The sequence below is a fragment of the Apiospora kogelbergensis genome (genome assembly GCF_038363985.1).
Source record: "Apiospora kogelbergensis strain CBS 113332 chromosome Unknown utg000003l_segment0_segment0, whole genome shotgun sequence".
In the NCBI taxonomy this organism is placed as follows: domain Eukaryota; kingdom Fungi; phylum Ascomycota; class Sordariomycetes; order Amphisphaeriales; family Apiosporaceae; genus Apiospora; species Apiospora kogelbergensis.
Window position 1 is genome coordinate 3473518 of NW_027117420.1, and position 25684 is coordinate 3499201.

General features: G+C 54.6%; 11 protein-coding genes across 11 annotated transcripts; 9 read left to right on the top strand and 2 right to left on the bottom strand.

Moving 5' to 3' along the window:
* Window positions 1-1986: 1986 nt before the first annotated feature.
* PG998_005881 (uncharacterized protein) lies at window positions 1987-5115 on the top strand (the record flags this gene model as incomplete). Its single annotated transcript, XM_066872699.1, has 1 exon — window positions 1987-5115. The coding sequence occupies one exon, from the start codon at window positions 1987-1989 to the stop codon at window positions 5113-5115; it is 3129 nt and encodes a 1042-aa protein (XP_066732796.1).
* Window positions 5116-6002: 887 nt separating this feature from the next.
* On the top strand, window positions 6003-7592 carry PG998_005882 (uncharacterized protein; the record flags this gene model as incomplete). Its single annotated transcript, XM_066872700.1, has 3 exons — window positions 6003-6264; window positions 6328-7157; window positions 7314-7592. The coding sequence occupies 3 exons, from the start codon at window positions 6003-6005 to the stop codon at window positions 7590-7592; spliced, it is 1371 nt and encodes a 456-aa protein (XP_066732797.1).
* Window positions 7593-8156: 564 nt separating this feature from the next.
* Window positions 8157-10067, top strand: PG998_005883 (benzoate 4-monooxygenase cytochrome p450; the record flags this gene model as incomplete). Its single annotated transcript, XM_066872701.1, has 5 exons — window positions 8157-8379; window positions 8447-8580; window positions 8620-9399; window positions 9522-9755; window positions 9849-10067. 5 exons carry the CDS (start codon window positions 8157-8159, stop codon window positions 10065-10067), a joined length of 1590 nt encoding a protein of 529 aa, XP_066732798.1.
* A 1086-nt stretch (window positions 10068-11153) lies between these two features.
* PG998_005884 (uncharacterized protein) lies at window positions 11154-11936 on the top strand (the record flags this gene model as incomplete). The annotated part of the gene is made up of 1 exon (XM_066872702.1): window positions 11154-11936. One exon carries the CDS (start codon window positions 11154-11156, stop codon window positions 11934-11936), a length of 783 nt encoding a protein of 260 aa, XP_066732799.1.
* A 561-nt stretch (window positions 11937-12497) lies between these two features.
* On the top strand, window positions 12498-13322 carry PG998_005885 (uncharacterized protein; the record flags this gene model as incomplete). Its single annotated transcript, XM_066872703.1, has 1 exon — window positions 12498-13322. The coding sequence occupies one exon, from the start codon at window positions 12498-12500 to the stop codon at window positions 13320-13322; it is 825 nt and encodes a 274-aa protein (XP_066732800.1).
* A 570-nt stretch (window positions 13323-13892) lies between these two features.
* PG998_005886 (uncharacterized protein) lies at window positions 13893-14920 on the top strand (the record flags this gene model as incomplete). The annotated part of the gene is made up of 2 exons (XM_066872704.1): window positions 13893-14121; window positions 14190-14920. 2 exons carry the CDS (start codon window positions 13893-13895, stop codon window positions 14918-14920), a joined length of 960 nt encoding a protein of 319 aa, XP_066732801.1.
* A 657-nt stretch (window positions 14921-15577) lies between these two features.
* PG998_005887 (uncharacterized protein) lies at window positions 15578-16524 on the bottom strand (the record flags this gene model as incomplete). Its single annotated transcript, XM_066872705.1, has 2 exons — window positions 15578-16170; window positions 16266-16524. 2 exons carry the CDS (start codon window positions 16522-16524, stop codon window positions 15578-15580), a joined length of 852 nt encoding a protein of 283 aa, XP_066732802.1.
* A 634-nt stretch (window positions 16525-17158) lies between these two features.
* Window positions 17159-17569, top strand: PG998_005888 (uncharacterized protein; the record flags this gene model as incomplete). The annotated part of the gene is made up of 1 exon (XM_066872706.1): window positions 17159-17569. The coding sequence occupies one exon, from the start codon at window positions 17159-17161 to the stop codon at window positions 17567-17569; it is 411 nt and encodes a 136-aa protein (XP_066732803.1).
* Window positions 17570-17979: 410 nt separating this feature from the next.
* On the bottom strand, window positions 17980-19586 carry PG998_005889 (uncharacterized protein; the record flags this gene model as incomplete). Its single annotated transcript, XM_066872707.1, has 3 exons — window positions 17980-19289; window positions 19373-19432; window positions 19511-19586. The coding sequence occupies 3 exons, from the start codon at window positions 19584-19586 to the stop codon at window positions 17980-17982; spliced, it is 1446 nt and encodes a 481-aa protein (XP_066732804.1).
* A 4254-nt stretch (window positions 19587-23840) lies between these two features.
* On the top strand, window positions 23841-24765 carry PG998_005890 (uncharacterized protein; the record flags this gene model as incomplete). The annotated part of the gene is made up of 3 exons (XM_066872708.1): window positions 23841-24044; window positions 24160-24414; window positions 24547-24765. 3 exons carry the CDS (start codon window positions 23841-23843, stop codon window positions 24763-24765), a joined length of 678 nt encoding a protein of 225 aa, XP_066732805.1.
* A 26-nt stretch (window positions 24766-24791) lies between these two features.
* On the top strand, window positions 24792-25064 carry PG998_005891 (uncharacterized protein; the record flags this gene model as incomplete). Its single annotated transcript, XM_066872709.1, has 1 exon — window positions 24792-25064. The coding sequence occupies one exon, from the start codon at window positions 24792-24794 to the stop codon at window positions 25062-25064; it is 273 nt and encodes a 90-aa protein (XP_066732806.1).
* Window positions 25065-25684: the final 620 nt, after the last annotated feature.

The window sequence follows — 25684 nt, forward strand, 5'->3', positions numbered from 1 at the left end:
TGCAAGCCGCCGGTGGTGCAATGACGTCGTTGGGCGCCCCCAAGCCGGTCGATTCAGGGGTCTAGAACGTGCCGGGCAGGGGCCTGGCAAGCCCACTTTCCGTTTTCGGGCGGCATCAACCCTGCAAGTCGCCGTGGGACAGCTAAAGTCCGACCACTAGACGGTGACGTCTCGACCCGCTGGCTGGATTTGGGGCGCCCTGCGCCTTTTGCCCACTCATGCAAAAGCCGAGATTGCCGTCGACCCTGATTCTTTTGGCGCTGGGTGCTGCGCCGGTCGCGTTGGGATGGCATGCGGGAATAGCAGGAGATAATGCAGAGAGGGAAAATAAAACTTAATGAATGCCGTTGATTATCCATCGTCTGACCCATCCATCTCACCATGGAAAGGCTACGTCGGCAAACTGCAATCGTAGATCAACCGTGCTTTGAATCTTGCAAGAGTTTAATCCCCGTCGCTCAAACGAAGAAAGAATGCGCAGCTGATGTTGGCATTTTTGGTGGGAGCAGTCCGAAGCCAGGCGCAGGCACTGGTTGGACAGCGTGGCAGCACCTCTGTTTGTCAGCTGTGCCACTGAACGGGAACCCTGGCCAAGAAGATAGTGACGATCGGCGTCCCTAGCTGCCCTTCGATCTCACCTTTCTTCGTATGGGATGGAGATGGGGGCCAGTAGGCAGTAGGGGGAAGGGAGCCAGCCCTTTGTTTGTAATAGCAATACATTACACATTCGGTAGGCATTGATCAGTTCTGTTTGCGCGGCATGTGCGAGCAAGCAGCAACAGCAGGAGGCAGGAAAAGGACGTTAATAAGTTGGCATTTTTCTGATTAGGCCCAGCCGCTAAAGGAGGGCGAGCGAGTCGCGCAAATATCGACCACCTTGTAAATTGGAATTTCTATTACCTGACAGTAAAGTCCAAACAAAAATAGCATGCGAAAAACCCCCAACCCCGTTTTCTCTCCACCACGGGTCGTGTTGTTGACGTCTGAGATAACTCTACTTTAAGGCGGCGAAAGAAAAAGATGCTGGACGAGAACGGGGGAAAGCGGCCAGCAGTAGAGGCATTGGCAATCATCTGATTCTCCTTCGCGAAGACAACCTCTCCTTCCTTCTAACTCTCCCTCTCTTCGACTTCCCAAGCAACAAGCCCCGGTTCGAGCCCGTCGATCATGGGCATCGTCTAACATTTTTTTCAACCAAACACAAGACGATTATCAGGGACTCTTCCCTCAGACGGTACCCACACCCCCTGTCAACGCCGATCCTCTCCTGATTATTACACTCTCGAATCCATCCCCTGCTCGTGTCGACTTTACTGTTCGGGTCTTGCTCAGCTTTTGCCCAAAAAACAATACGATACCGCACGTGGACAACTTGCACACAACACAACAACAACACCAACACCAACAACAACCCGGCAATTGGACCTTCTGCGACAGCTCAGTATTGAGCAGGTACTTTTGGTCGGAGGTTCTGGCATCATCAAACTCACTTATTTTAGTTGCATTCAAGGCGGGAGCTGATCCGCTAAGATCTCCACCTTTTTTATTTTGGGTAGGGCCGGCAGGCATCAGCTTCAGCGGATACCGCCCACGCTGTCGAAGTCGACCGGACACTTTTCTACTCCCTCTCTCTCTCAGTAGCCAGCAGCACTTGCTGTGGATGTCAAACTTCTCGGGTGCGAGGACACACAGACACACACAGACACATAAGGTGCAGCCGGTCTTGACGTGCTTCCGTCGCCAACACCTTCCACGGCATCATTTTGTGTCGCGCGACAAACCAGAGTGTCATTCCTGCATCGCAACTACCATTTCACTGCACCCACGCGAGCGCATCCTACATTCCGACCCCTTCCATTCGCCGCGCAATACCCACCCTCGAACCCCACACAAGAAAACAGTCAAAACTGCGAAAACGCGCCAACCACATGAAGACTGTCGGAGAGACTTGGTTTGTCGCAGGCTGTGTCAAGAAAACAATGCACCATGGCGAACCCCGTCGGTGAAGATAGTTGGTTGGCGTACATCGAGGAGAAGCGCCGTCATGTCAACGATCTCGAGGGGCGTGTCAAGATAGTCGAGCTCTTCAAGAGCGCTACTTCGGCCGAGCCGGGTAGCATGCGGATATGGCTGGCTTACTGCGACTATTTCTGGTCGCTCTTCACCGATTGCCAGAGCAGTGAGGCAGGATGGTCTACCGAAGAGCAACAGCTCGGGCAGCAAATATTCACATTCGACTCGGCCCTGAGATTATGGAGCGATGGCTACGAACTGATCAAATACCGAGTCAACGATAGCCACGAGTTCTGGAATCGATGGATCTCCATCGAACAGGAGCAGCTAGCTCGCACTCGCACTTCATTCGGTGTACAGCGCATATCCCACCTCTTCCGCGACCGCCTTCAGGTCCCGCACGCCACCTGGGACGAGACGTCGCAAATGTTTTCGGGCTTTCTCAGTGAATACAACAATGCTGCTTACGAGTCCGAGTTCAAGGAGGTCACGGCCACGGCTCAAGGCGCCAAGGCAGCCTACAGCGAACGCGAGCCTCGCGAACTGAAGCTCAAGCGAGCCGAAAGAGTCGGCGACGCTGAAGAGCAAAAGATCATTATGCGAGAGTATTTGGATTGGGAAACTGCGCAAACCGAGAAAAACCCCACCTTGCCTGTTGCCCTTGGCCTCGCTCTCTATTCGAGGGCACTCGCTGGCATCTTTACTGCCGACGATGAGATCTGGGCCAACTATGCTGTCTACGTCTCCAGTCTCCACACCGTATCGAAAACCTCACCCCTGCAGTATAACATCCCGGACCTGTTAGGAGTTCACCAACGCGCTGTGTCTCATTGTCCCTGGTCGGGAATGCTGTGGGCCCGTTATATCTTGGGTGCTGAGGAGGCGGGGCTGACCTTCCAAGACGTCGAACACATCAAGCACGCCGCGACCAACACCAAGGACCTTGACAAAAACGGCATGATGAGCGTAATCGATATGTATGCCGCATGGTGCGGCTACCTCAAGCGTACGGCGATGAACCCAAGCGCACATGAAGATGCGGTGGACATAGCAGACGTCGGCCTATCTGTTGCACTTGAGGCTGTCCAACTATGGGGCGAGAGCCTCTATAAGAAGGAGTACCAGGGCGACCCGAACTACCGTATCGAAAGGATCCTCGTCCAATTTCTGACCGAAAAGAAGGGTGAAGTTGACGCCGCTCGTAAGGTTTGGAACGGGGCGGCCCAGAAACCACTACTCGCCAATAGCTACGACTTTTGGCTCAACTACTACCTTTGGGAGATGATGGTTTTCTCCTCGCAACCGAGGCCAAGAAGTCCGACACCAGCCAATGGGGAAATGCCTCTCCGCGTGCCTACACTAGCCACCGAGGTCCTTTCGCGAGCCCTACAGCAGGACTCTTTGGACTGGCCGGAGCGCATCGTTGAGGTTTACTCGCAACACCTGAATGATTACGAGCACGCCGTGACCTTGCGTAGAGGATTGGATGCTATACATAAGGCCCGAAAGACCGTGGCTGGACGCAGGCAGCACGAACAAGCCAAAGCCGCTGCTGCTTACGCTGCCCAAGTCGAGGCACAACAGCAGCAAGCTCGTTCTATCACTGAGGAGACGGCAGCATTGCAGCTTCACGGATCTCCTTCGAGTTCCAAGAGGAAACGCGACGAGGAAGTGTCGGATGGATTGGAGAGCCAATCTAGCAAACGACCCAAGAATGCGGATGCCCACGACTCGCAACAAATAAATGCCGAAGAGGGTTTGAAGCGTGATCGGGAGAACACATCAGTCCTCGTCACAAACCTGCCCGCCGACGTCACGTTGACCGCCATCCGCAAGTACTTCAAAGAGTATGGCCACATGGTCAATGTAATGACTGAGATGGAGAAGGATGGTGGGTCTTCTATGGCTTTGATTGAGTTCGAGACGCCGGAGGAGATGCGGTCAGCCCTCCTACGGGACAACAAGTATTTCGACTCTTCCCAGATCAGTGTAAAGCCTGGGGCTGGTCTTACGATCTTTGTGTCCAACTACCCGGCAATTGCTGATGAGGATTACATCCGAAACCTCTTCAAGGACTGCGGCGATATCTTCAACATTAGATTTCCTTCACTCAAGTTCAACACCCAACGTCGCTTCTGCTACCTGTCTTTCCGAGACACCGAGGCCGCCCAAAAGGCCACGCAGATGAACGGCAAGATTCTGGAGAGCAAGGAGGGCAAGCTCGTTCTACAGGCAAAGTATTCTGATCCATCGCACAAGAAGAAGCGGGATGGAGCTATCGCCGAAGGGCGTGAACTGCATCTTAGGAATGTTGATTTCAAGATGACTGAAGACGACATTCGCAAAATGCTGGAAAAGTACGGCGAGGTACAGAGCGTGCGCCTCCCCAAGAACATCAATGGTCGAAGCAAGGGTACGGCATTTGCCATTTTCGCGAGCAAGGAACAAGCCGAGAAGGCTGTCGAACTTAACAAGACGAAGCTTGGGCACCGGGTCCTGGAGGTAGAACTCAGCAAGGAGACCAAGTTCAAGCCCGTGGCGCGAAGCACACGTGAAGCCAGTGCCGATGGGGACGTTGCCATGGAGGGAACCGAATCACATAGGTCTGGGCCTTCGAGCAGGGAGATCCAGGAGCGGACAATGGCTCTGCTGAATGTGCCCGACACGGTGACCGATGCTCGCCTACGAGCGTTAGTCGAGAAACACGGCAGCGTTGTCAAGCTGATACTGCAGCCGAATCACCAAGGAGCCATCATCGAATTTGCTGATGTCAACACCATGGGTCGGGCCATGCTGCAGTTGGATGGGTATGAGATAGTGCCTGGTCGGAAACTGCGCACGGGTTCAATCGAGGAGCTGAAGCGTCAAAGGGGCGAAAGCCGTGTGACGGACAAGCTGATGGCACCACCGCAGAGCATCCGGCGACCAGTGCCGAACACATTAGGGGGCCGGGGCCCCAAAAAGGCGTTGGGATTCGTCAAGAACACGAAGACGACTGAGTCTGCATCTGCTGCCGCGGGAGCCGCTACAAACGGAACAGGCCCTGCCAAGCCAAAAAGCAATGCAGACTTCAAGGCTATATTTTTGGGTGGGAAAGACTAGTTAGTTCGTTTAGTGGTTGATACCCCAGCATTTTTCGTGAGGCTACGGATGGAAACGGCGTTAATACTGAATGACAACAGTTGCTACCAAGGGTAGTCTTGGTTCAAAAAGGAATAGAAAAATAGCTATCCATACTTCCTGAATACCAATTTATGCCATTGATACTTCAACTCGTCAATAATGACATGGCTGGCGAAGCATTGCACCAGTAGTGATTGGTTTCGGATCAATTCCTCCGGCGGGGGGCCCCTTTGGACGGCTGACATGGAACCTCGATTCCTGGATCCGGGTCGTCTCTCCCAGCTGTACCAGTCCGTGTTCGATCTTGCATCTCGATTGCTGGCCATGACTGTAGATAGATCTATCTGGTGTTCTGTCGGCGATAACACGATGCAACTGCCATTCAACTACCGCGCCGCCCCAGTCCGCCCCAGTCCGCCCCAGCAGCATGGCAGGCATCGAGTGGATCGCCCCCGTGGTCTCTTGGATGGAGAGCCGCGGTCTCACACCCAACGATACAATGAAAAAGTCCATGACGTCGCTCTGAGCCACCTATGCCACACCCGCGAACCATTCCCAACGTCATACATCTTCGATCAACACGGCCAAATGCCAATCGCGGGGTTGTTTTGGGAAGGTCAGTATGTGTGATTTGATCCAATCCATGCTTCCAGTGCGACGGTCGCTACGTCGTTTTGTGTATGTATTCCCGTCACGAACAGGAAACGTAATATATAAGAACGGAGCCATGCCCGGCTGCCTCGATCTGATTCCATAACTCATGTTTCGAAACGAACTTGCATTGTGATACCCTTTCTTTGAAGCCATCAACCCAAAAACTTGATACTTAATACCGCAGAAGAAGAAGAAGAGAAGAAAACAACAACATGGCAGCATCCCAAGCCGCTTATGCCGTCGAGAAGGCGATAGGGCACGATGGCAGCGCAATTATACAGCAGGATATTTCCAACTACGGCCAAGCCGGCGTGGGGAAAGAGGACGGCGAGACAATGAAGGCCCTGGTTTGGATGGGCAAGAACAAGGTCGAAGTACAAGACGTCGCCAAGCCTAAGCTCCTGGAGGACAACGATGTCATTCTCAAGGTCACCGGAAGCACTGTCTGCGGAAGTGATTTGCATCTGTTGCATGGTTCGTTGTTCCCTCCCCATCACGATTGCCTCGTCGGACCATCTCACTAATCCGCGTGAATAGGCTCTATCATCCAATTGAACAAGGGCGATATCCTCGGCCACGAGTTCTGCGGTATTGTTGACGAGGTCGGCCCTTCGGTCAAGAAGGTATCCAAGGGTAAGCGTTACGTGGCCTCGTTCCAGATCGCCTGCGGCGACTGCTACTTCTGCAAGCAGAAGCTCTCATCCATGTGCGAGAAGACTGGCTCCAACCAGACGGCCAAGTCCATGTACGGCGGGCAGACGGCGGGTCTCTTCGGCTTTTCGCACTTTGTTGGTGGCTTCGCCGGCGGCCAGGCCGAGTACGTGCGCGTGCCCCTCGCCGACGTGAACCTGCTGGAGATTCCTGACGACGTCCCCGACGAGAAGGCGTTGTACCTGTCAGATACGCTGTGCACCGCCTACAACTGCACTCACGACACAGCCGTCTACCCGAACGACACCGTCGCCGTCTTCGGTGCGGGCCCCATCGGCCACTTCGCGGGTATCTTCGCGGCGCAGGCGGGCGCCTCCAAGGTCCATTTCGTCGACACGGAGCCGCGCCTGACGTACATCCGCGAGCACTGGCCCGCCAAGTACGCCGAGAAGCTCGGTTCCTTGATCGATTACAAGACGCTTTCGTCCGGCCTCACCAACAAGGAGACGGTCGTCTCACGCCTCAAGGAGCTCTGCGGCGGGCGCGGGCCCGACTGCGCTCTTGAGTGCGCGGCGGGCGAGTACGCCAAGGGCTGGGCTCACTGGCTCGAGATCGCTGTCGGCGCTGAGACGGATACCAGCGAGATCATCAACGAGATGGTGGAGGGAGTGAGGAACTATGGTCGGTGCGGTGTCACGGGTGTTTATGTTGGTTATGTAAGTACTTCCTCCCCTTTCCCCTTTCCCTGGCATGTCGTTCCTTATCTTGAGGACCTCGGTGACATATGCTCCACCACATACCTTACATTCCGCTCTTCCCTTATTCCAATACCCCTTTACTCCATGAGATTGCTGACACACGGCCTTTACCAGACCAACCACTTCAACGTTGGCTCTTTGATGCAGCGCGGCATCCGCCTCATTGGCAACGGTCAGGCACCTGTGCACAAGTACTGGGAGGACCTGCTGAAGCAGATCCAGACGGGCGAGATCGACCCGCTGGGCATGGTATCGCACCGCGTCCGCATGGAGGACCTCGACAAGGTCTACTACAAGTTTGAGGCGCGCGAGGATGGCATGCAAAAAGTCTTTGTCGAGACCAAGTTTTCACTGCCGGCTTGCCAGGGTTGTCCGCCCTTGACCAAGTACTAGACATAGAGACTCGTTTATGTATTGCCTAAGTAGTTGAATGATGAGTACGAATAATGACGACTTGTTCTCAATACGCCGTACTCAATCTGCAACAAGAAGCGGGGGCTACCTCCTCACCAGGGCTGTCTTGGCCAACCAACCGGATCATGTATACTGTTTCTGTGCCACCTGGAGACAAATGTACTGATAATAGCCGATGGGTTGTCGTCCAATCGCTCCGTCGCTTTCTTGGTGCCAGTAGGGCGGCTGGTTCCGCCGAAGAGCGATTGGTCACGCCGATGGCGGAGGACGGGTAGTTGCAGGACGCAAGCAATTATGGACCAGTAGAATGCCTACGCCCGTCGCCACACACATACGGAATCGCTTTCCTCCTGGAGGAAACTACCCTGGTCAGACAGTTCCGACGATCCAATCATGATGCAGTGGCGTCGCTCTGCATACCCGACCTGAAGGACAGAGGGCACGCATAAGAGAGGCCTTCTTCCGCTTGAGTATCCAGGTCTTCTGTGTGGCATAGGTGCCCACACCAGAGCCGTGGTAGAACAAGGGAGCATCATCTACATCATGGGGATCCTCGACATCAGCAACAAGGAGCTTGTTGCGTATGGAATAGTTGCGATATTGCTATACAGTGCCGCACTGGCGGTATACAGAGTCACACTGCATCCGCTGGCCAAGTTTCCCGGTCCCAGGCTGGCGGCTACGACCGAGTGGTATGAGTTCTATCACGATATAGTCCGACAGGGCAAATTCATATGGCACATCCAGAAACTCCATGACCAATATGGTTGGTACACTCCTCTAGGTCCTCTGCTGCTATAAGCAAATTGGACCCTGCTGACGAAGAGCCCCAGGTCCGATTGTGCGGATCATGCCCAATGAGCTGCATATTCGTGATCCGGACTACTACGATGAGATATATGCCCCTTCCTCCAAGAAGAAGGGACAAGTCGGCAGCCTGGGTTCGCTCGACTCTATCACCCCTTCTGTAAGCTGCAACTGTTACTTACTATATGTGCGCGCCCAGGTTACGTTGGGTGGCAGCACAGGTTCTGTCTTCGCTACCGCAGACCACAACCTGCACCGCCAGCGCCGGGCTGTTCTGAATCCCTTCTTCTCCAAGAAGTCGATAGCGGACAAGGAAGTCCAGATCCGCGAGAAGGTCGAGCACCTCTGTCGCCGGCTCACCGCAGCAGCGACGGCAGCGGTGACGGGCGAGGGCGAGGGCGAGGGCGAGGTCGTCCGGGTCGACGTCGCGTTCACGGCGTTGACCATGGACATCATCACCGACTTCGCCTTCGGGGAGCGCACGACCCTCCTCGACGAGCCCGACTTTGGTCTGGTGTGGAAGGAGAGCCTGATCAAGCTGTCGGCGAACGGCGTGATCCTTCGCCAGTTCCCCTGGATTTGGCCCGTCCTGAAGCGGATTCCCCTGTGGTTACTACAACTCCTCCGGAGCCCCGCCGCAGGCTTGGTCGTCTGGCAGCACTTGGTGCGCGCGCGCATCGAGAACATCATTGCGCTCAATCGCGAGGGCGCCGACAAGAAGGTTGAGGGTTCCATCTTCCAGACGGTGCTTGACAGCGACGTTCCGCCCGAGGAGAAATCCCTTGATCGGCTGCAGGACGAGGCGCAGATCGTTGTTGGTGCGGGGACCGAGACCACGGCGAAGAGCCTTTCTTTCATCGCCTTCTACCTCAACGAGGACCCGGCCAAGCTCCAGCGGGCCCGAGATGAGATCAAGACGGCGGGGCCGGAGCTCGATGGGTCGTTCTCGCTCGCGAAGCTCGAGAAGCTTCCGTATCTGGTACGCTATGTTTTCCTTACTTCTGGACGAGCCACCAATCCGAGTCCCCTCCCAGCACCAAACAAGTGTCTGTCTCTGAGCCAAAGCTGACTAGCATCGCCTTCTTTCTCTTCTGCTTCCAGACCGCTTGCATCATGGAAGGCCTCCGCATGATGTCCGGCGTCACCGGCCGCCTACCGCGCGTGGCGCACGAGACTCTGCACTACCAGGACTGGGCGATCCCCGCGGGCACGCCGGTGAGCCAGATGAACTGGGTGGTCAACAACGACCCGAACATCTTCCCGCAGCCCCTCGAGTTCCGGCCCGATCGCTGGATAGAGGCCGAGCGCGCGGGAATCCGGCTCGACCGGTACATGGTGAGCTGTTCTTTCGGTTTCAAGTGTTTCTCTAGCGCGCCACTCTTTGCGGAGTTCCCCAAGTACATTCCACTGACGCTGTGAACCATCAAGGTCTCGTTCATGCGCGGTAGCCGCTCTTGTCTCGGCATCAACCTCGCCTGGGCCGAGCTCTACCTCGCCCTCGCCTACGTCATCGCACGCTTCGATCTCGTGCCTTACGACACCGTGGCGGAGCGCGATATCCACATCGATCGCGACCTCTTCGTCGGCGTGCCCAAGCCTGAGAGCAAGGGCATCAGGGCCACGGTCGTGCTGGTGGGCAAAGACTAGGAGCCGACTTCGGAGTGGTTGTCTTATCTTTACGTGTATAGATGGCGCAGTCGCTGCTCATCCTGAAGCTGTTAACCACGACAGGCAGCTCCTTCAGGGTACCCGATAGCGATTCTATGTCAATGTCGTGCTACTATTGCTTTCTTCGAATCCATGTATGATGTCCTTCTACTCGCTTGTTCACCCGTGTTGCTGCGCTGGGATACGTAGTAAAAGCCAATATACGCCAATGGCTTGTAATGATGATCCGCGGCGGACGTTCGACGTTGTCTGAGACTTAGAGCAGACTCTGACTAATGTCAGAAGCAAGGGGTAGTAACTAGCGTCACCTCATATGTATAGCTTACAAATACCGGCTGATGCTTACCTACCTCAAGAACCGCCCCCCTCTTCTTCTTTCGAAATACTGACCGAGAAAGACGATGGCGACCAGTCCCTGGATTTTGCCCAGGGCTGGACCAACATTAGTCGTAAAACACTTGGTGCCATCGTCCTACCACGGACTGCCTGCTTAGATCTAGCACAAACTCTTCCTGAATCTTTAGGTGTAATGGGCCGCCCATTCATCCATGCCGTTCGTCGCTAGAAGCGGCGGCCATCTCGAGTGGTCTAACATTGGCGAAGAGAGCGTAGCCATCAGGTGAAGAAATTCTCCGGCATCGAGGTTGACGTCACAGCCCAGTCGGCCTGGCTGAGAGGCAGCGTTTTGGCGAAAGAAGTCGATGTCGCTTTGGCCGCCTCGGGGAGCTTTACAAGTTAGCTGGTCACTCGAGAAAGCGAAACATCAGTATAAAAGAAGATGATCTGTAGAAATCTATCTGATTCAAAAGCGTTGGGAAATGGTAACAGTGTTGGCGCCATCCCCTATTTTCTTGGTGGAGGATCATCAATAACGAACTCCAACTCCGTCTACGGACCAGACCAAATGCTTACATAGAAACAACCCCCTAGAGATAACCTCGAAATCTATAAGTGTGACATGGAAGATGCATACCCCGTCATAAAACAAAAGCAAAACAGTCAGCGCCGGTGTATGAGTTATGGAATGTGGTCCAAGTCCTTCCACAAGAAAGCTCGACGCCCAAGATGATATGCATACAAATGTCCCTCGGTCCCCTTATGCGAAGGTCTGCTGCCTACAAGAGCTGTTTATTTGGGGTCCTCGAGATAGACGCCGAGCTTCTTGGCCAGAGTCTTGCAGCCGGCACACGAGGCGATGGGCGTGCCGGCCGCCTTCTTGACCTTGTCCTTGGTGGAGCCGTAGACGCCCCAGACGGCGACCTTGGCCGCCTTCTTCTGGCCGTCGCCGTAGACGTGGTCGAGGATCTTCTTGCCGGCGGCGGGCTGCGTTTTCTTCTGGACCTCGCTCCAGAAGTAGGCGCCGTCCTCGGCGTCGGCGCGCTCCTTGTGGATGTCCTTGTAGTGGGCGCGCCAGATCTTGCCATACTGTTCGTTGTTCAGCATCGCATCCTGCCAGGGGCCGCGGGGGATCGTCGACGCGAAGATGGTCTCCGACGTCTTGTCGTAGAAGGCGGCGACCAGCAGATTGTTGGCGCTCGTCAGCGCGTTATCCTGTTTCCTGACCCAGTTGAAGGCCTTGTTGGCCTCGGTGTACAGGGCTTCGATGTTGTCCATGGGGCCGACCTTCTTGTCGGCAACCCACACGGGGGCGTTGGCGGTGGAGCCGCTGACCCGCTCCATCTTCCACTCGTCCTTGCTCGCCTTCATGTTCTTGGGGATCCGGGGCTCGAGGGCCGGGGCGGCCTGGGCCAGACCCAGAAGGCCGGCGGCGAAGGCAATGGCAGTAGAGAAGCGCATTTTGTCTTATATTTCTTGTGTGAAGTGGCAATATGTATAGTTATAGTATAAACAAGAAAGGAGTGAGGATTCTTGTGTGTTTTAGTGGCGATACTGTGCTGTTTCCTGTGATGAGCTTTGTTGTTGGCTTCATCGGGTGAGAGTCAACGAGCTTATATAGATATCACGCTCTTGTGGAAGCATGCAGTTTCTTCCCACGGATCATTAATGGATGGCAGAAGTCGTTCTAAAAATAATGAAGACCATCCCATATCTCATTGCGAATCTTGGCTGGACTGAAGGCGAGTACGGAGGATTATACGATGATGTGTCTAATGATTACCTAGGCGAAGCCGAGAATTGCTACCAACATGTCACCAGAATAACCGATCTGGATGATACGGGGAGGCTGGGCGAAGATGTGATGTTGGTGGTGCAACCAAATATAGTCTTGTCAGACGAGGCAGTAACCTGTCGTTCTCGTGTAAACATGGATTGGCCAATCAAACAACAACTCCGCCCCCGCGCTTGTCCGCGCCTCATTTTTCTTACATTCTTTCTTCCGCCTGAATCGTTCTCACACACCCTCATCTTCATCACACCTGCTCGCCGGCTATTGAGGAAAGCACTGCAATGTCCCGCTTGCTCGCCCTCCCGCCTGAGATCTTGCTGGAAGTGCTGGAGAACACAGATCTGGTGTGTCCCTCAAGCAAGGTGCGCTGGGTGCCTGGCAGTTCATATCATCAGATCTTCGGGGCGGACAGCGACACGGCCTGGGCGCCCCCTCCGGCGCTCTTCCTCGTCAACAAGGCATTCTACGCCGCTGCCCGGAAGGTTTTCCTGGAGCGGAACTGCATCATAGTTACCCCCAACACCACGGCATTCTACCAAATCGCATTGGAAGGTGAACCCTCGAACAAGCCACAACGCTACGCGGCGAGCGAATTCTTCGCACATGCCACTAGCACGGGGCATTTGTCTCTTCTCCGGAGCCTGAGCTTCGAGCTGTTTACCATGGTCGACGAGAATGCCGCCGAAGAGGCGCGAGCGGAATGGCTCGGCATTCTTGACGGGATCCAGAAGGACGGTGGAGAGGGCCTCAACCTGCGCGACGTCTCCATCCAGGGCTATTGGGAAGCGCAGGAGGAGAAGGACTGGTGGAAAAATTCCGCGGAGAGGGAAGGAGATGGTGATGGCGCTATCGAGCAGATTCGGGGCTTCGTCCGAGACAATATCTGGCGTTTTGTGTCGTCTTGCGGACCCCCCATGGGCATAGCGCGAAAGCTTTTTGTGACGATGACATCCGATTCGGCCGATACCAGGTATTGTATGCGGAAGAAGGGCGAGGAGCTGGTGACAAAGGTTCAAGGGCACGGGAACTGGGGGACTCTTCGCTATTCGCTACGGACAGGTGATTGGGTGGAGGAAGTCTGGGTGCAAGAGAAAGAGCATCTCTGACAGAGTGATTAGTTACCAGTCGACGGCTGCCTCAGAAAGCGGCAGTCTGGCTGGTGATGTGCTCGACGGTGGATCCGGTTCTATTTCTGGAACGGCCCACACTGGACACGGACAGGGAACGTTTCGTTGCGGCACGGAACGGAACCCCGTGCGGTGACGACGACGAGAGCGGCGCAGACAGGAGAGGCGTTCGCATGATGCTGCTGACTCGCCAGGTGCCAGTGGGTGGAGTTGGGCAAGCGAAGCGGCTGCTGTGAACCATGGCCTCATCGCCCGCGTTTCACCTTGCAGATCGTGGGCGGCCGACCAAACAAAACCATCAATTAAAGTTTCTATCTTGACAGCTCAGCCTCCAGAACAAACCGGCCTGGCCATCGGCTTCACGGCTTACCCCATCAAGAGGGAAGGCGTGCATTCAAATAGGCCGAGGGCTTCCTCGTTGGAAAACGTCTTCTGGCTTGGTAGTCTACCCTCATCTCACACAATTTGGTGTTACCAAGACAAAAAAAGCCCAGCCTTCCTAGTTCCCTTTTTTTCCTTCATCTTCTTCATATTTTCCCCTGTCTCATCATGGGTAGCAAAGCAGATCTCGCCACCTCCCTTCCCGAGGCTCTCAGGAACCCGAACAACTGCGTGGTCCAGAAGTTCCCCGGAATCCCCTACACCTTTGGCTACCGGCCACATCTGTCCGCAGGCGTGGTATTTATCGTGCTGTTCTTCCTCGCCATGGCATACCACCTTGGTATGGCCATGAACAAGAAGCGATGGCCCTCAGTCATCCTCGCATATGGAGCGTTCAGTGAGTAATACCCGACCCCCCCGGAAAAGACAGACCGAATTCGGGAGTAAACTGACTCCTCGCATCAGCCGAGTTACTAGGTTGGGCTGGCCGCACCTGGGCCTCCCAGTGTCCCTACAACCAACACGCCTACCTCATGCAGATCGTCACCCTAGTCATCGCCCCCGTCTTTTTCACTGCGGCCTTGTACGTCCAGCTGGGCCAACTGATCCACGTTCTGGGCAAGGAGTCCAGTCGGCTGCCGGCGCGGCTGTACCTCTACGTTTTCGTGGCCTGTGACGTCCTATCGATGATCATCCAAGTCATCGGTGGTGCCATAGCCGGCCGCGCCTCGAGCGGCCACCGGGGAGTCAGCCCCGCCGCGGGGACCAACATCGCGCTCGCGGGCGTCGTGATCCAGCTCGCCTCCACCGCCCTGTTCACGGGCCTGGTCGTTGACTTCCGCGTCCGCGCCGGCCGCATGGGCGTGATTCCCCGGAGCTACCGCCCCGTCTTCGCGGCGCTGTTTGTGGCGCTGGCCTGCCACCTCGCGCGCGACGTCTTCCGGGCCGCGGGGCTGGCCGAGGGCTGGACGGGCCCCCTGCTGCGGCGCGAGCGGGCCTTCGTCTCGCTCGACGGCTTCCTCATGCTTCTCGCCGTCGCCATCTTCATCGCGCTCGACCCGGCCCGCATCATCGACGCGGCGGACCTGCTGCCGGCGCACGGGCAGGTGCAGCGCGCCAAGGAGATGGTGGAGGAGGAGAACGGCAGTGTCAACGGCGAGGGGAGAGGATACAACACCCAGCGTCGCGCGTTTTGAACGGGGCGCTTGCCACAACTTTTCCTTCTCAGCTATGCGTTGTCTTTTATTTGGCTGTCGGTCGGGGCAGAACAGATTGTGGAAATGGTCTTGTCCACCGTATCGATGATGAGTTTACTATATTAACGGCCGAGCCTCCCTTATGTTTTATGTATACGAACGAAATGTTACCGCGATATCGACACGTTACAGCGTTTTATTCTGCAACTATAACGTTCTGGGCTTCGTTTTTAGCTCAGACTAGCCCGAACGTCTAAGGGCTTATGCGATATATTATGAAGTATCTGACTTGTTGTATAACGAGAAATATAGATTTCTAGGCCTTGACTAAGCGAGAGAAAGTATTAAGTGAAACTAGTATTCAAGCAATAAATTCACTCACCCGAGAAGGGGGAGTCTCGATATCGGTATACTAATTAGTAATAACGAACTCCTGTTTGTGCCAAAAATACCATTATTAACCCCACAGTCTCTTACGTTTGGGAGTCTTCATAGCCATGATCCTCGTCACATACCTATGTAAGTCCGAAGATTGTCCGGTCCCTGTCAAAAACTTCTAACCCAAGCATAGGCGGCAATAAAGCTTATATACAGGTAGGCAGGTAGAGCTTCTAGACCCGGGGTCAACATAACTGCGGATGAATCACGAGATACGCCCTAGTTCACTCGGTACCGCTGGATCTGCGTGTCATCAGCCTCGTATACCGGAGGCACGTAAGGCCTTGCTTCCGCCTCGCTCATCGGGTTGCCTCCAATCTCGGTACTGTGGCCTTTCTTATCCTTGTCGACACCACCCGCACCAATATGGCCCACTACCAGGCGCGCATCGGACTGGGACACGCGATCTCGTCCCCGTTGCTTCTTCTTCCAGGCGCGGAGCGCCCACCACGTTCCCGCAAGCGAGAGGAGCAGGGCCGCTACTACCCCCACGATTATGCCAACCATGGAGCTGGTTGCTAGCGGTTTGTCGCTCGTGCCGGCTCCCGCCGTCGCCACCGCTGTCTGCCAAACGGTCGCAGTCGTGAGCGCCGATGGACTATTGGGGGCTAACGCACTCGATGTGCTCGGCAGCGGTGTGATAATTGTGCTCGTGAAGCTTTCTTTGGGTGTCTTCTTGTCGGTGATGTTGAAGTAGTGTGTGGTGGCCTCGTCTACCTCATTGCTGACCAATAAGTAGTATACATTGTTGAACTTGGGATCTAGATTGGCGTATGTCACGGTCCAGGTGTATATGGCGTCCTTGATAGAAGCTTGTTACATTGTCAGCAACCATATTCAGGTGTCTTCCATTTTACAAGTAGAAATATAAATGGTGTAACCGGTAATGCCATCTCGTTAAACTTACTATCAATGGTAGCATAAGGGCCAGCTACCGTCTCGCCAGCATGATTGTCTTGAAATAAGAATAGCTTGTAGCGTGATTCACCTTTGCTCAGCTCCCATTTGAAGGTAATTGATATACCGATGCTAAGTAGGCGATTGTCCAAGTACTCCTTGTCGGGGCCTGCATGCCATGGGCTCAGAACATCGCCGGCCTGCGCTGTGGTAATGAGGAGGACCGTTATAACACCGTGCCAGTATATCATGGACTTTCCAACATTCATGGCTGTGGTATATGGTTGGTTGAGCAGTCAAAAGACAAAGCAAGGGCCGATGGAAAGATCAGAGGGGAGGGAAGGGGGTGGTAGTGATGTAGCCTGGCCCATCTCAGGGCAGGAGCTCATAGGACCTTGCATATCACACGATAACACTTTTCTGATCACATCGTTTCTGTGCTCCCACATCCCTGATCTGGTTGGGCGCCACCCCCATTTGCAAGGCAGATCCGCTTCCAGCTGGTGCGTTTTGGCCCCTATATTGACGCGGCGGCATTGCTAACGGAAATACATTCTAATCTAGAGTTTATCCACTGCAAACTGATAAAGAGCGTCCGTCCCCTTTGAAGTTGGGGGTCTTTCTTTGGCTGTTTATCTTTGAAGTAACCGAACAAAGACGCCTTTTGTCAAGCTTGCACATCTTTTACTGTCCTGAGGGTATAAGAGCCCAATCTCCCACTGAGCCTCTCTCCTGAGGAACTTTCCTTACCACGGCTTTACAACAGCACATTTCCTTAGGTTTCTTTCCTTTCATCCATACCAACTTAGGACTAATATCTAATATTTAATTTTCTTTCCATCTCCAACGGATAATACGATCAAAACTACAAAAACAACAAGCAGAAGAGAAAACAAAACAAAAATGTACACCACTACCATCGTCAACCTCATCACCGTCAGCCTGGCCGGCCTGGCTGCCGCCGCCCCTGCCGCCCCTGCCGCCCCCGCCCCCGCCCCTGTCGATCTCGAGGCCCGCAGTGAGTTTCGGGCCGCGTGCTCGTGGCACAAGGAAGGCCTCTTTGACACGTATGGCGTGCAGGGCCGCGGCATCGAGGGTGTCGGCAAGTGGGGCGAGCACCTGCGCAACCAGCTCAAGGGCTGCGGCGCCTATTCGAGCTGGAAGTTCGAGTGCAACAAGAACGTCGACCCCAAGGGGGACTGGTACGAGTGGAAGGCCAACTTCGTTCTGCCCGTCTTCCAGTTCGCGTGCGTCGGCCAAGCTGTCAGCGTCGTGGCGGGGAGGGGTGTCTCGTGCGACAGGTATGGACGATGATGATGATAAACGACGATGGCCAAATCACGAAAAGGGCGATAGCTGTTTCTTGCTGCATATCATCAAGGGGGCAATACAGGATGTTGTACGGCCAGGGGCCAGTGGCAATTTCAAGTCTGAGTTCAGGAGTTACAAATCAATCATCACTTTCGTTTCTAGACTTGCAGTTCTGTTGTGCAAATGTAATACTGTCCGGTTGACTTGAGTGAGGACCGCTATGTGAATCAAAATGCCGAAAGGACAATTTTCATACTTGCTATTCAATTGATTCGTAAAGCTGTCATTTATTCTTCGTTATCGTAATTATTTTAAATACTGTTTGACTTTCAAGGACGAGTATATGTGTATACCCCTGGTTCGCTCACACATAGAATCGACTGACACAACCTTGCCCCGAGTCTAATATACTATTACACGGTAGCCTCCTCCACCACCTCTATCTCCGCCGAGCCGATGATGGGCCGGCGGGTCCGCGAGAAGTTCATAGAGGAGTTCCAAATCCAGCCCTCCAGCGAGCACACGACGACGGCCCCCATGACGATGCTCATGACGCCAAACACCCAGCCCATCGTGGTCCAGCCGAAGGCAGCCTTCATGGCGCCGGCCAGGACGGGGCCGATCAGGTTGCCGATGGCGAAGGCGGCATTGTGCACGCCGTAAGCCCGCGCCGTGGCGCCCTTGGGCCCGTAGGCCCCGGGGTTCTCCCGCTCGGCCAGCTCGACGACGGTGCCGACTTCCTTGAGGAGGGGCGGGCCGGACAGGCCCGTGCCGATGCCGATCAGGCTCAGCAGCACGCACAGCAGGGCCTGCTTGCTGACCTGAGGGCCCTCGGTGAGGCCCATCAGGATAAAGGCCGGGCCCGACACGGCGAAGCCCGCGAAGCACAAGATGCGGGGCGAGTTGCGGATGCGGTCCATGAGGTAGCCGCAGATGGGGCTGACGATGATGCCGGGAAGGTAGAAGCCCAGGAAGATCAGGCCGGCACCGATGACGGCCCAGTGGTACGTCTGCTCCACGAAGATGGGCAGGACGCTGTCGAAGGCCGTCTCGAAGCTGCCCACGACCAGCCAGCCCGTGAAGGCGGCAAGGAGGCGCGGGTTCAGCATGAGGCGCCTGAAACTGACCCCTTCAGGGCGCGTGGCAATCGCGGTCGAAGTCAGTGGTGGCTCGGCAATGGCGGTGGTCTTCTCGCTGCTGCTCTTCCCCGTCTTACCGCTGTTGTCTTCGCTGTCGGAGGCATTGGTAGACGCCACAGCCGTCGAAGAATCCTCCGAGTCTGAATCCGAGTCAGACGAAGACGCCGACGATGTCGAGAGCGGCAGCTTGATGTCCGGCTGTCTGCGGTCTATGATGATCAGCACGCCCAGCAGGATGTCGAAGGCGATGAAAGCGTAGGCGAAGATGAAGACGGCCTTCTCGCCGCCCGCGTTGAAGAGAATGCCCGCCAGGGCGGGGCCGATGAACCCTCCGGCGTCGAGGGACGCAGCCACCCAGCCCATGGCGCTGCCGGCATCCTCGGTCCCGAAGGCATCGAACAGGATGGCAAAGCCGACGCTCGAGACGCAGGCCGACGAGAGCCCCTGGAAGAGGCGGCCGAGCACGAGGAGCCCGAGGCTGTTGCCCAGATGCAGCAGCACGGTCGAGGCCGCCAACGAAACGTAGCCCAGAAGGAGAGGAATCTTTCGGCTCGTCGCCTTATCGGCGAACCAGCCAAAGATGGCTTTGGTGAGGGTTAGCGATCAAGATACGAGGTCATTGCGGATGTATGGGGTGATATATAGATATAGATATATATTTACTTACGAGAGCCAACGAAAACGGCACCACCATATACTCCGACAAGTACCGAGTTCCATAGCTGGACTATATGACAAATCCCATTAGTCACTTATGTTCGCTCTGATGTGTCATGGAACCGGGGTAGTGGATGGTGCAACTTACTCTCCGCATCGTCCACCAGACCGACGCGATCTTTCAGTAGGTTCGGCAGGAATGGCACAATGAGGCCAAAGAACATACTATCCTACGACGGGGTCTCCGTGTCAGTATCATGCGGCAAACAGTCGGCGCAGCCGGATGATGGCCAAGCCGGGCGGGAAGGGAAACATATTGTGGGTGGGGGGAAGCACTAACTGTCAGGGCGGCCAAGTTGACGACCAAGGAGATAAACCACGAGGCCGATCGGATCTCCACACAGCGCCATCTTTTTCCCTCACTGCTGCTGTCCGAATCGGACGAACCTACTTGGAGCATGCCGAGAGAGGATTATTCAAACAATTAAGTTTTGAAAGAGAGACGACGAGGGCGAAGAAAGAAGGGTTGCTAAGAAAATGCCGAGACATCGAGGGTTTTGTATATAGGGGCTATGCTGCCGTTGCCGAGAGGAAGAAAAGCGTGCACTGGGAGCGAAGATGGGCGAGATATCGAAGAGGTGAAGTCTTGGTATTTGTCTTGGTAGTATCAGAATGAACGGATGGCGCCCTGCACGAGTGTTGACGATGCCCAGAAATCCACTGACTCCTGTTTCTTCGGGTGTTCTGTGTTTAAGCTTTGGGTGTCTGCAGGAAACTGGATCGTGGCCGCCAAGGCAAGGGGGTTTGCTGGTGGAGCAGGCAAACAGATCGGGAGATGGTGGTTTTGTCCAAGGGGAAAAGAGAGATCGCAGGCCAGAAGCTTTATATCGGGGAGCTGAGATGGAACGACGAGAGGGAGGATGCGGAGGCCGATCAGCGTCTCTGGGGCCTCGCAAGCCTTCCGGCTTTCCGAGCGGCCCCTTTTGGGTTCGACCATTAGTCGTAAGGGCACTTCCGCCCATCTTGGGGCTCCGTGGTTTGGTTTAGGGAGAGGGTCTCGTGTCCTGGGGGCATTTGAGTTGGGTCCCCTGTTCTCCTATTTCCTGCGTTGAAGCCGGCTCTGCCTTCTGTATGCGAGCCTGTTGCATCGAAACAGTCGCGTCCTGTGTGTGTCATCTAGGTTTGTCGCTGCCGTACGGTAAGCTACGCGGCCGTCCCATGTCGTCCCAGGCCGCAGCTGAGCGGGAGCCGGAGGCCCAAGGGGCTTCCAGGCTAGAATGAATCGTCGTTCCATGGAGGGCCGTCTGGTCGACTCAGGGGATCATCGGACAGGCTCTCCTCGCGTCTCTAACGGTTCTGGCGGGTGTCAGAGTGACGACGCTGAAGGGCAGGACGTCTGAGAGAGGCGGACGAGGTTAAAAGAGAGCTCAAAGCTTTTCCCTCTCGAATCCCTGCCCCCGGCGCGCGGCTTGGCGCAACTCCGGACGATCTGGCGGCGCGCTAATGTCGCAAGCAATAGACTTAAACAGAATCAAACTTTTCCTGGGTTCCCCTTGGCAGCCTTGCGACTGCATTCGTCGCGGCTTGGCGGCTAACAAGCTTCTGAAGACGCCTGTTCATGGCACGGCTTTGGTCGACCTGTGTATTTGCGATGCTCGTGAGCCTATAAGCGCCTGCTATATCGCCCGTCCATCAGCCCATCGCCGCCTCCAACACAGCACCGGGAGCCTGCATGCAGCATTGGTGTGGCAACTCCAGCCACGCCCAGTGGCCTGATCTGATGTCAAATCTTGGCCCTTCCTGTCATCGCAGCACCAGAGCCAAGCGATACAGAGCCAAGTCAACGTTTAAACATGATGAGTTTCTTCCAGAAGAAATGACCACGCCCGTTTGGATGGATGCCAAGTCCAAGAAGTATATATAAACCATGACCCCAAATGCAGCGGCCGCCAGATGGTGATCCGTAAGAAACCCCTATCTCCAAGCAGGCCTCTTGGACATACACATTCATAGAAATAGCTCCTAATCCTCTTTGCTGCCCGGTTTGATCGACTTGTTGTGCAGCTGTAATTGACAAAGTAGGCTGTTCTTTCCTTCTGATGATTATTTCCTTATAAAACCACATCGCTTACCAGAGGATCGCAGGAGTATCCAGGCGTATCCAGGAGCGACACCGAGAAGCTCTTTTAAGCGAAAATGCTGCGCATGGTTGCCGCTCCGGGGGCCGAGAAGCCGCATTATCTGGGAGACCTCCTCGAAGCCCCCTGCGGCGCCTAAAGAGAACGCGGCCTTCGGCGTCCTCGGAAAAGGCCGAGACTTCGACCCTGACGCCTTCGACGACCCGCACGAGCACAGGCTCAAAGAACATTTTCCGCCCGATGCTAGGGAGAAAGGACTCTTAAGCGCTTTCTTCTCTCACTGATTCGAATCATCATATTGAACACCACACAATCAATAGTTTGGCTGCTCACGAGGGCAAATACGAGTGGCGTAAAGCTTCCCGGGCGGGATTACTCAGGCACCGGGGCTTGGGAAAAACAACGAAAACTATATACTCAAATCAAACATATTTAAACCAGAACCTTGAACCAGCTGATGATTACTGTTTGTACTATACCGGGGAAACCATGAGCCCCTTTCCCGGGCCGCGTCCTCGTCTGCCTTTTCATCAGCCTTTCCTATGATATAATTCAAAAAGCTGGAAGTCAGGGGCAATGCGAGACATTTTTGAGAATCATAATGTATTTATCTCCTGTTCAATCTCAACAAGATGTCAAGCCAGCCAGGCTTACAGGAGTGATATCAAGAGAGGAAACAGTAGGGACTCTAGACGAAAGAAAAGGGCGCTTTCCCAGCAGAAGCATCTTTGATCCCAGCTTGCTAACATCATCTACCCAGCGCATCTATGGAAGAATGCGGCAGAAGTGACGAGCGGTTCTCTGTAGTCTTGCAACGCGGATGTAACTGCATGAAACGAAGGCCTGTGGAGTTTCATCTCTTCTTTCCCACACAACAGGGACGATATCCGGTCTGGGCCGGCCAATTAGGGCCGACGAGTCAAACATCAGCAGGCACTAGAGAGATCGGGTCGGAATTCCACTTCTTGGATTTGACACCTGTCGAGCTACTCATTTGACACATTGTTAGATCGGCAAAATCACACTCGTCTTCGGATTCGGAGAGTCCTATGGTGAAATGATTATCATATTTGGCACTAATCCAAACGACTCGAAACAGGATCTGCGATTTGTGAGTCTAGAAAGGTCCAGTTTCAAAGGCTTTAAGAACAGCTGATGGAAGATTTGATGAAGCTATCTCTTGTCTCAAAGCTGAAAACCTATAGTCAGCTAAGGCCCAGGCTCCCTCATAACATGAGGACTAGTTTCCCATAGTCATGTTACATGTTACGCCGCGTCACGTCGCCTATAAGTCATTACGCTGCCTTCTCTTCACGGTACCCAGCCAAGTACTCATTCGTATTATTTCCAGGGACGATGGTGTCGAGCCACCAGGAAGTCGCTGTTTGGCATCTTCCTTTCGAATATCTCTGAGGTGATTCCAAGCTCAGCCTGGCAGAAATAGAAAGCTCACAGTGTGAGGCTACCCTCGCCTTTGATTCAGCCCCGGAGATGAATTATACCGGGAGCATTAATTCTCTCCAGAGATAAGGGGTCACAAAAGGAATTTAGGGATATTTCGGACTGGCCCGTAATGCTCACCTGGCCACTCCTACTCCGATCAGACTGGTGAAAATACACGTTAAAGAGAGAAAGCGCTGTTCTGGGTCCTAAATTTGGTAAGCGCGGGACGGTTTTATCAAAAAAACGTTCATAGTGTAGGGAGACTTTTGGGTATCACAATCTTCCGACTGAGCCATTCGACAGGATGCCCGTAGGCAATGGATGAAGGAGCTGAATAAAACTATATAGTCTTGAATGTCAGCAGCGGCGAGTAACCTATTGCCATACATGTTTTATAATGAAGTGATCTCTACATTTTAGCATCCACAAGGGCTGCTCGGCTACGGGAAAAGGGCCAACCAACAAAATAGGAGAAGGAGAGCTCGCCCGCCACAGTAACGTTTCCCGTGTTTTCACTCAAACCATAAAGTAACAGACCCTTGGTGGTGTTCGAATTTCACACTTTTGGCCTGGAAAGAAAATGTATGAGGCGTGCATGCGATATCGCGTAGGTATAAGCAAAGCGGCATGCCTGTCTAGTTCTAGGATGATTGCATAGTGATTGGGGAGTTGGGAATATGAGGAAATTGACATACACAACCAACGATTGTGAAAACCGTCCATACTTTGCGTCACGTACTTATACGTTCATCGAAGCAGTGCATGAAATGTCCTGCTAGGATGCTCTCCTTACGGCTCGGTGACCCTCTCCCAGCTTGTCCCTTCCTCTTAGTTTTCATACCACCCCCGTGGTTTCTTGCCTCAAGCCAGTTCCCAACACTCGTTCCCTTGCCAGCCATGTCCTTATATTCTTTACTATGGGCATTGCCCTTCCTATCTTTCTTCAATCCCTCGCTTCAAGCCCACGGCGTCCTAAAAGTCGGCGAAGATCATGGTGCTCACACTGAGATTGACGCGGCCAGTCCCCTAATGGCGGCCCAGCCAGAGTCCCTTGTTGTCAAGGGCGCATGCATCGTCGCTTTCAAGGACAACTACAGATACGTAAGTAATACATTCACCTTTCTATCGGGAACCGCAGGGAGGTCCTGTTGGGAATACACTATAAGACTTTCATGTAGGCTGTATTTCTGGACCCGGCAATTGATTATCTACGCAGGATGATGGGTCCTGGGGAAAACTGTCAAATGAGCTCGGCATCCAGACGTCTCTTCGGGTGGGCTTGACCGGGAAGATCCTGAACATGGTCTCGATCCAGATCAACTACAATGGGGCCGCTGGCATGAACCAAGACGATGGCCAGAAGGGAGTGGAGGATACCCCTACTGGAATCAAGACGCTCGAGGAAGTTGTAGCCGTCTCCCCGATGCGAGAACACCCCCAAACCACCAGTGATCCCTTCCCCGACGGCAAAGTGAGCGAGTTTGCCTGGCGAGATGGGAGCCTGGTTCCGGGGCGAGAGGTTGGGAAGATGTGACGCGGCCACTCTGGTCGGGGCTGAAGATGATCGCAGCGACGATTGTCGGAATCTGATTCCTAAAAACAGTGTCCCGGACCTGAGCCATCGCATTTTTCACTTCCCCGAGGCAACAACTACTGCATGACGGCGGGCAAGACGCGTGAGCTGATCGATGGCACCAAACGAAGCGGTGGGCGGATGAGCGGCTTCAGCGCGTGGAGTCTGGGTAACGGGGATGATCTTACCAGCGAGCTTTACACGTCCGACGCGGCGATTCTCTCGTACCTGGCAGGCACACACGGATAACCATCGCCGATAACGGCGGCAAAGCCATGGTCGAAGTTACAGCGTCGGACCCGCCAGGGGTCAACAAGACGCGGCTGCCCGTGTTCTCGGGGTTTCTGGCGCTCAACGGGTCGGACGGTTTCGACTACACTATCCCCTACATGGGGTTGGCCGGTAGCATCGACACAACGCCGGCGATGCACTCGATGGCATGGCAGCGGCCGGACGGCAGCACTATCGAGCCCGGTGGCACTGTGGAGTTGCCGGGACCGTTTCCCAACCTCACTTCGACTCAGCAGTGGCGCCGCGTCGGGTGGTGACGGAGCTCCGGGACGCGGCGTCAAGCAAGACGGTGGGCGATCTCCCCATGGAGTTTGGCCAGCCGGCTTACGCAAACGCCGGATTTTGGGGATAGGGCGGCGACTTCAAGAACGGCTCGCGTGTGCCTGGGGTCGAGTATATCGCAGTGGCCAAGTCCCAGGCGGCGTTCATGTCGGCCGATGATATGTCGGACTGGCAGCAGGCGATATCGCCTCCACTCAAGATCAAGCGGACTCGTTGAAGCTCAGAGGCTATAATGGCTGTCACGATGTGTCCTCACTTTCGCCAGTGCAGGACTTCAACGTAGCAGCACATTTAGACATTGCTGCCTACATAAGCTTTGGCTGTACACATTGCTAGCAGCCAACATAAGTCAGGAGGCTGAACTCGTCAAGCTACTATGTACTCGTAGCAATGGATAATTCTCAAGATACACACACCGGATGGTGCCGCGCCTATCGTGCTGAAGCCTCATTGGATCAACTAAGAATATCGGCTTCTTCTCCGTATGATAGATCTAGATGGATGGATTCAAGAAGTCTTTAGCTTCCTGTGGTTGCCTGCAGGCCCATGTGAGGACATGGCGTGGGCTGACGATATTAGACTCCCAGTATCGACT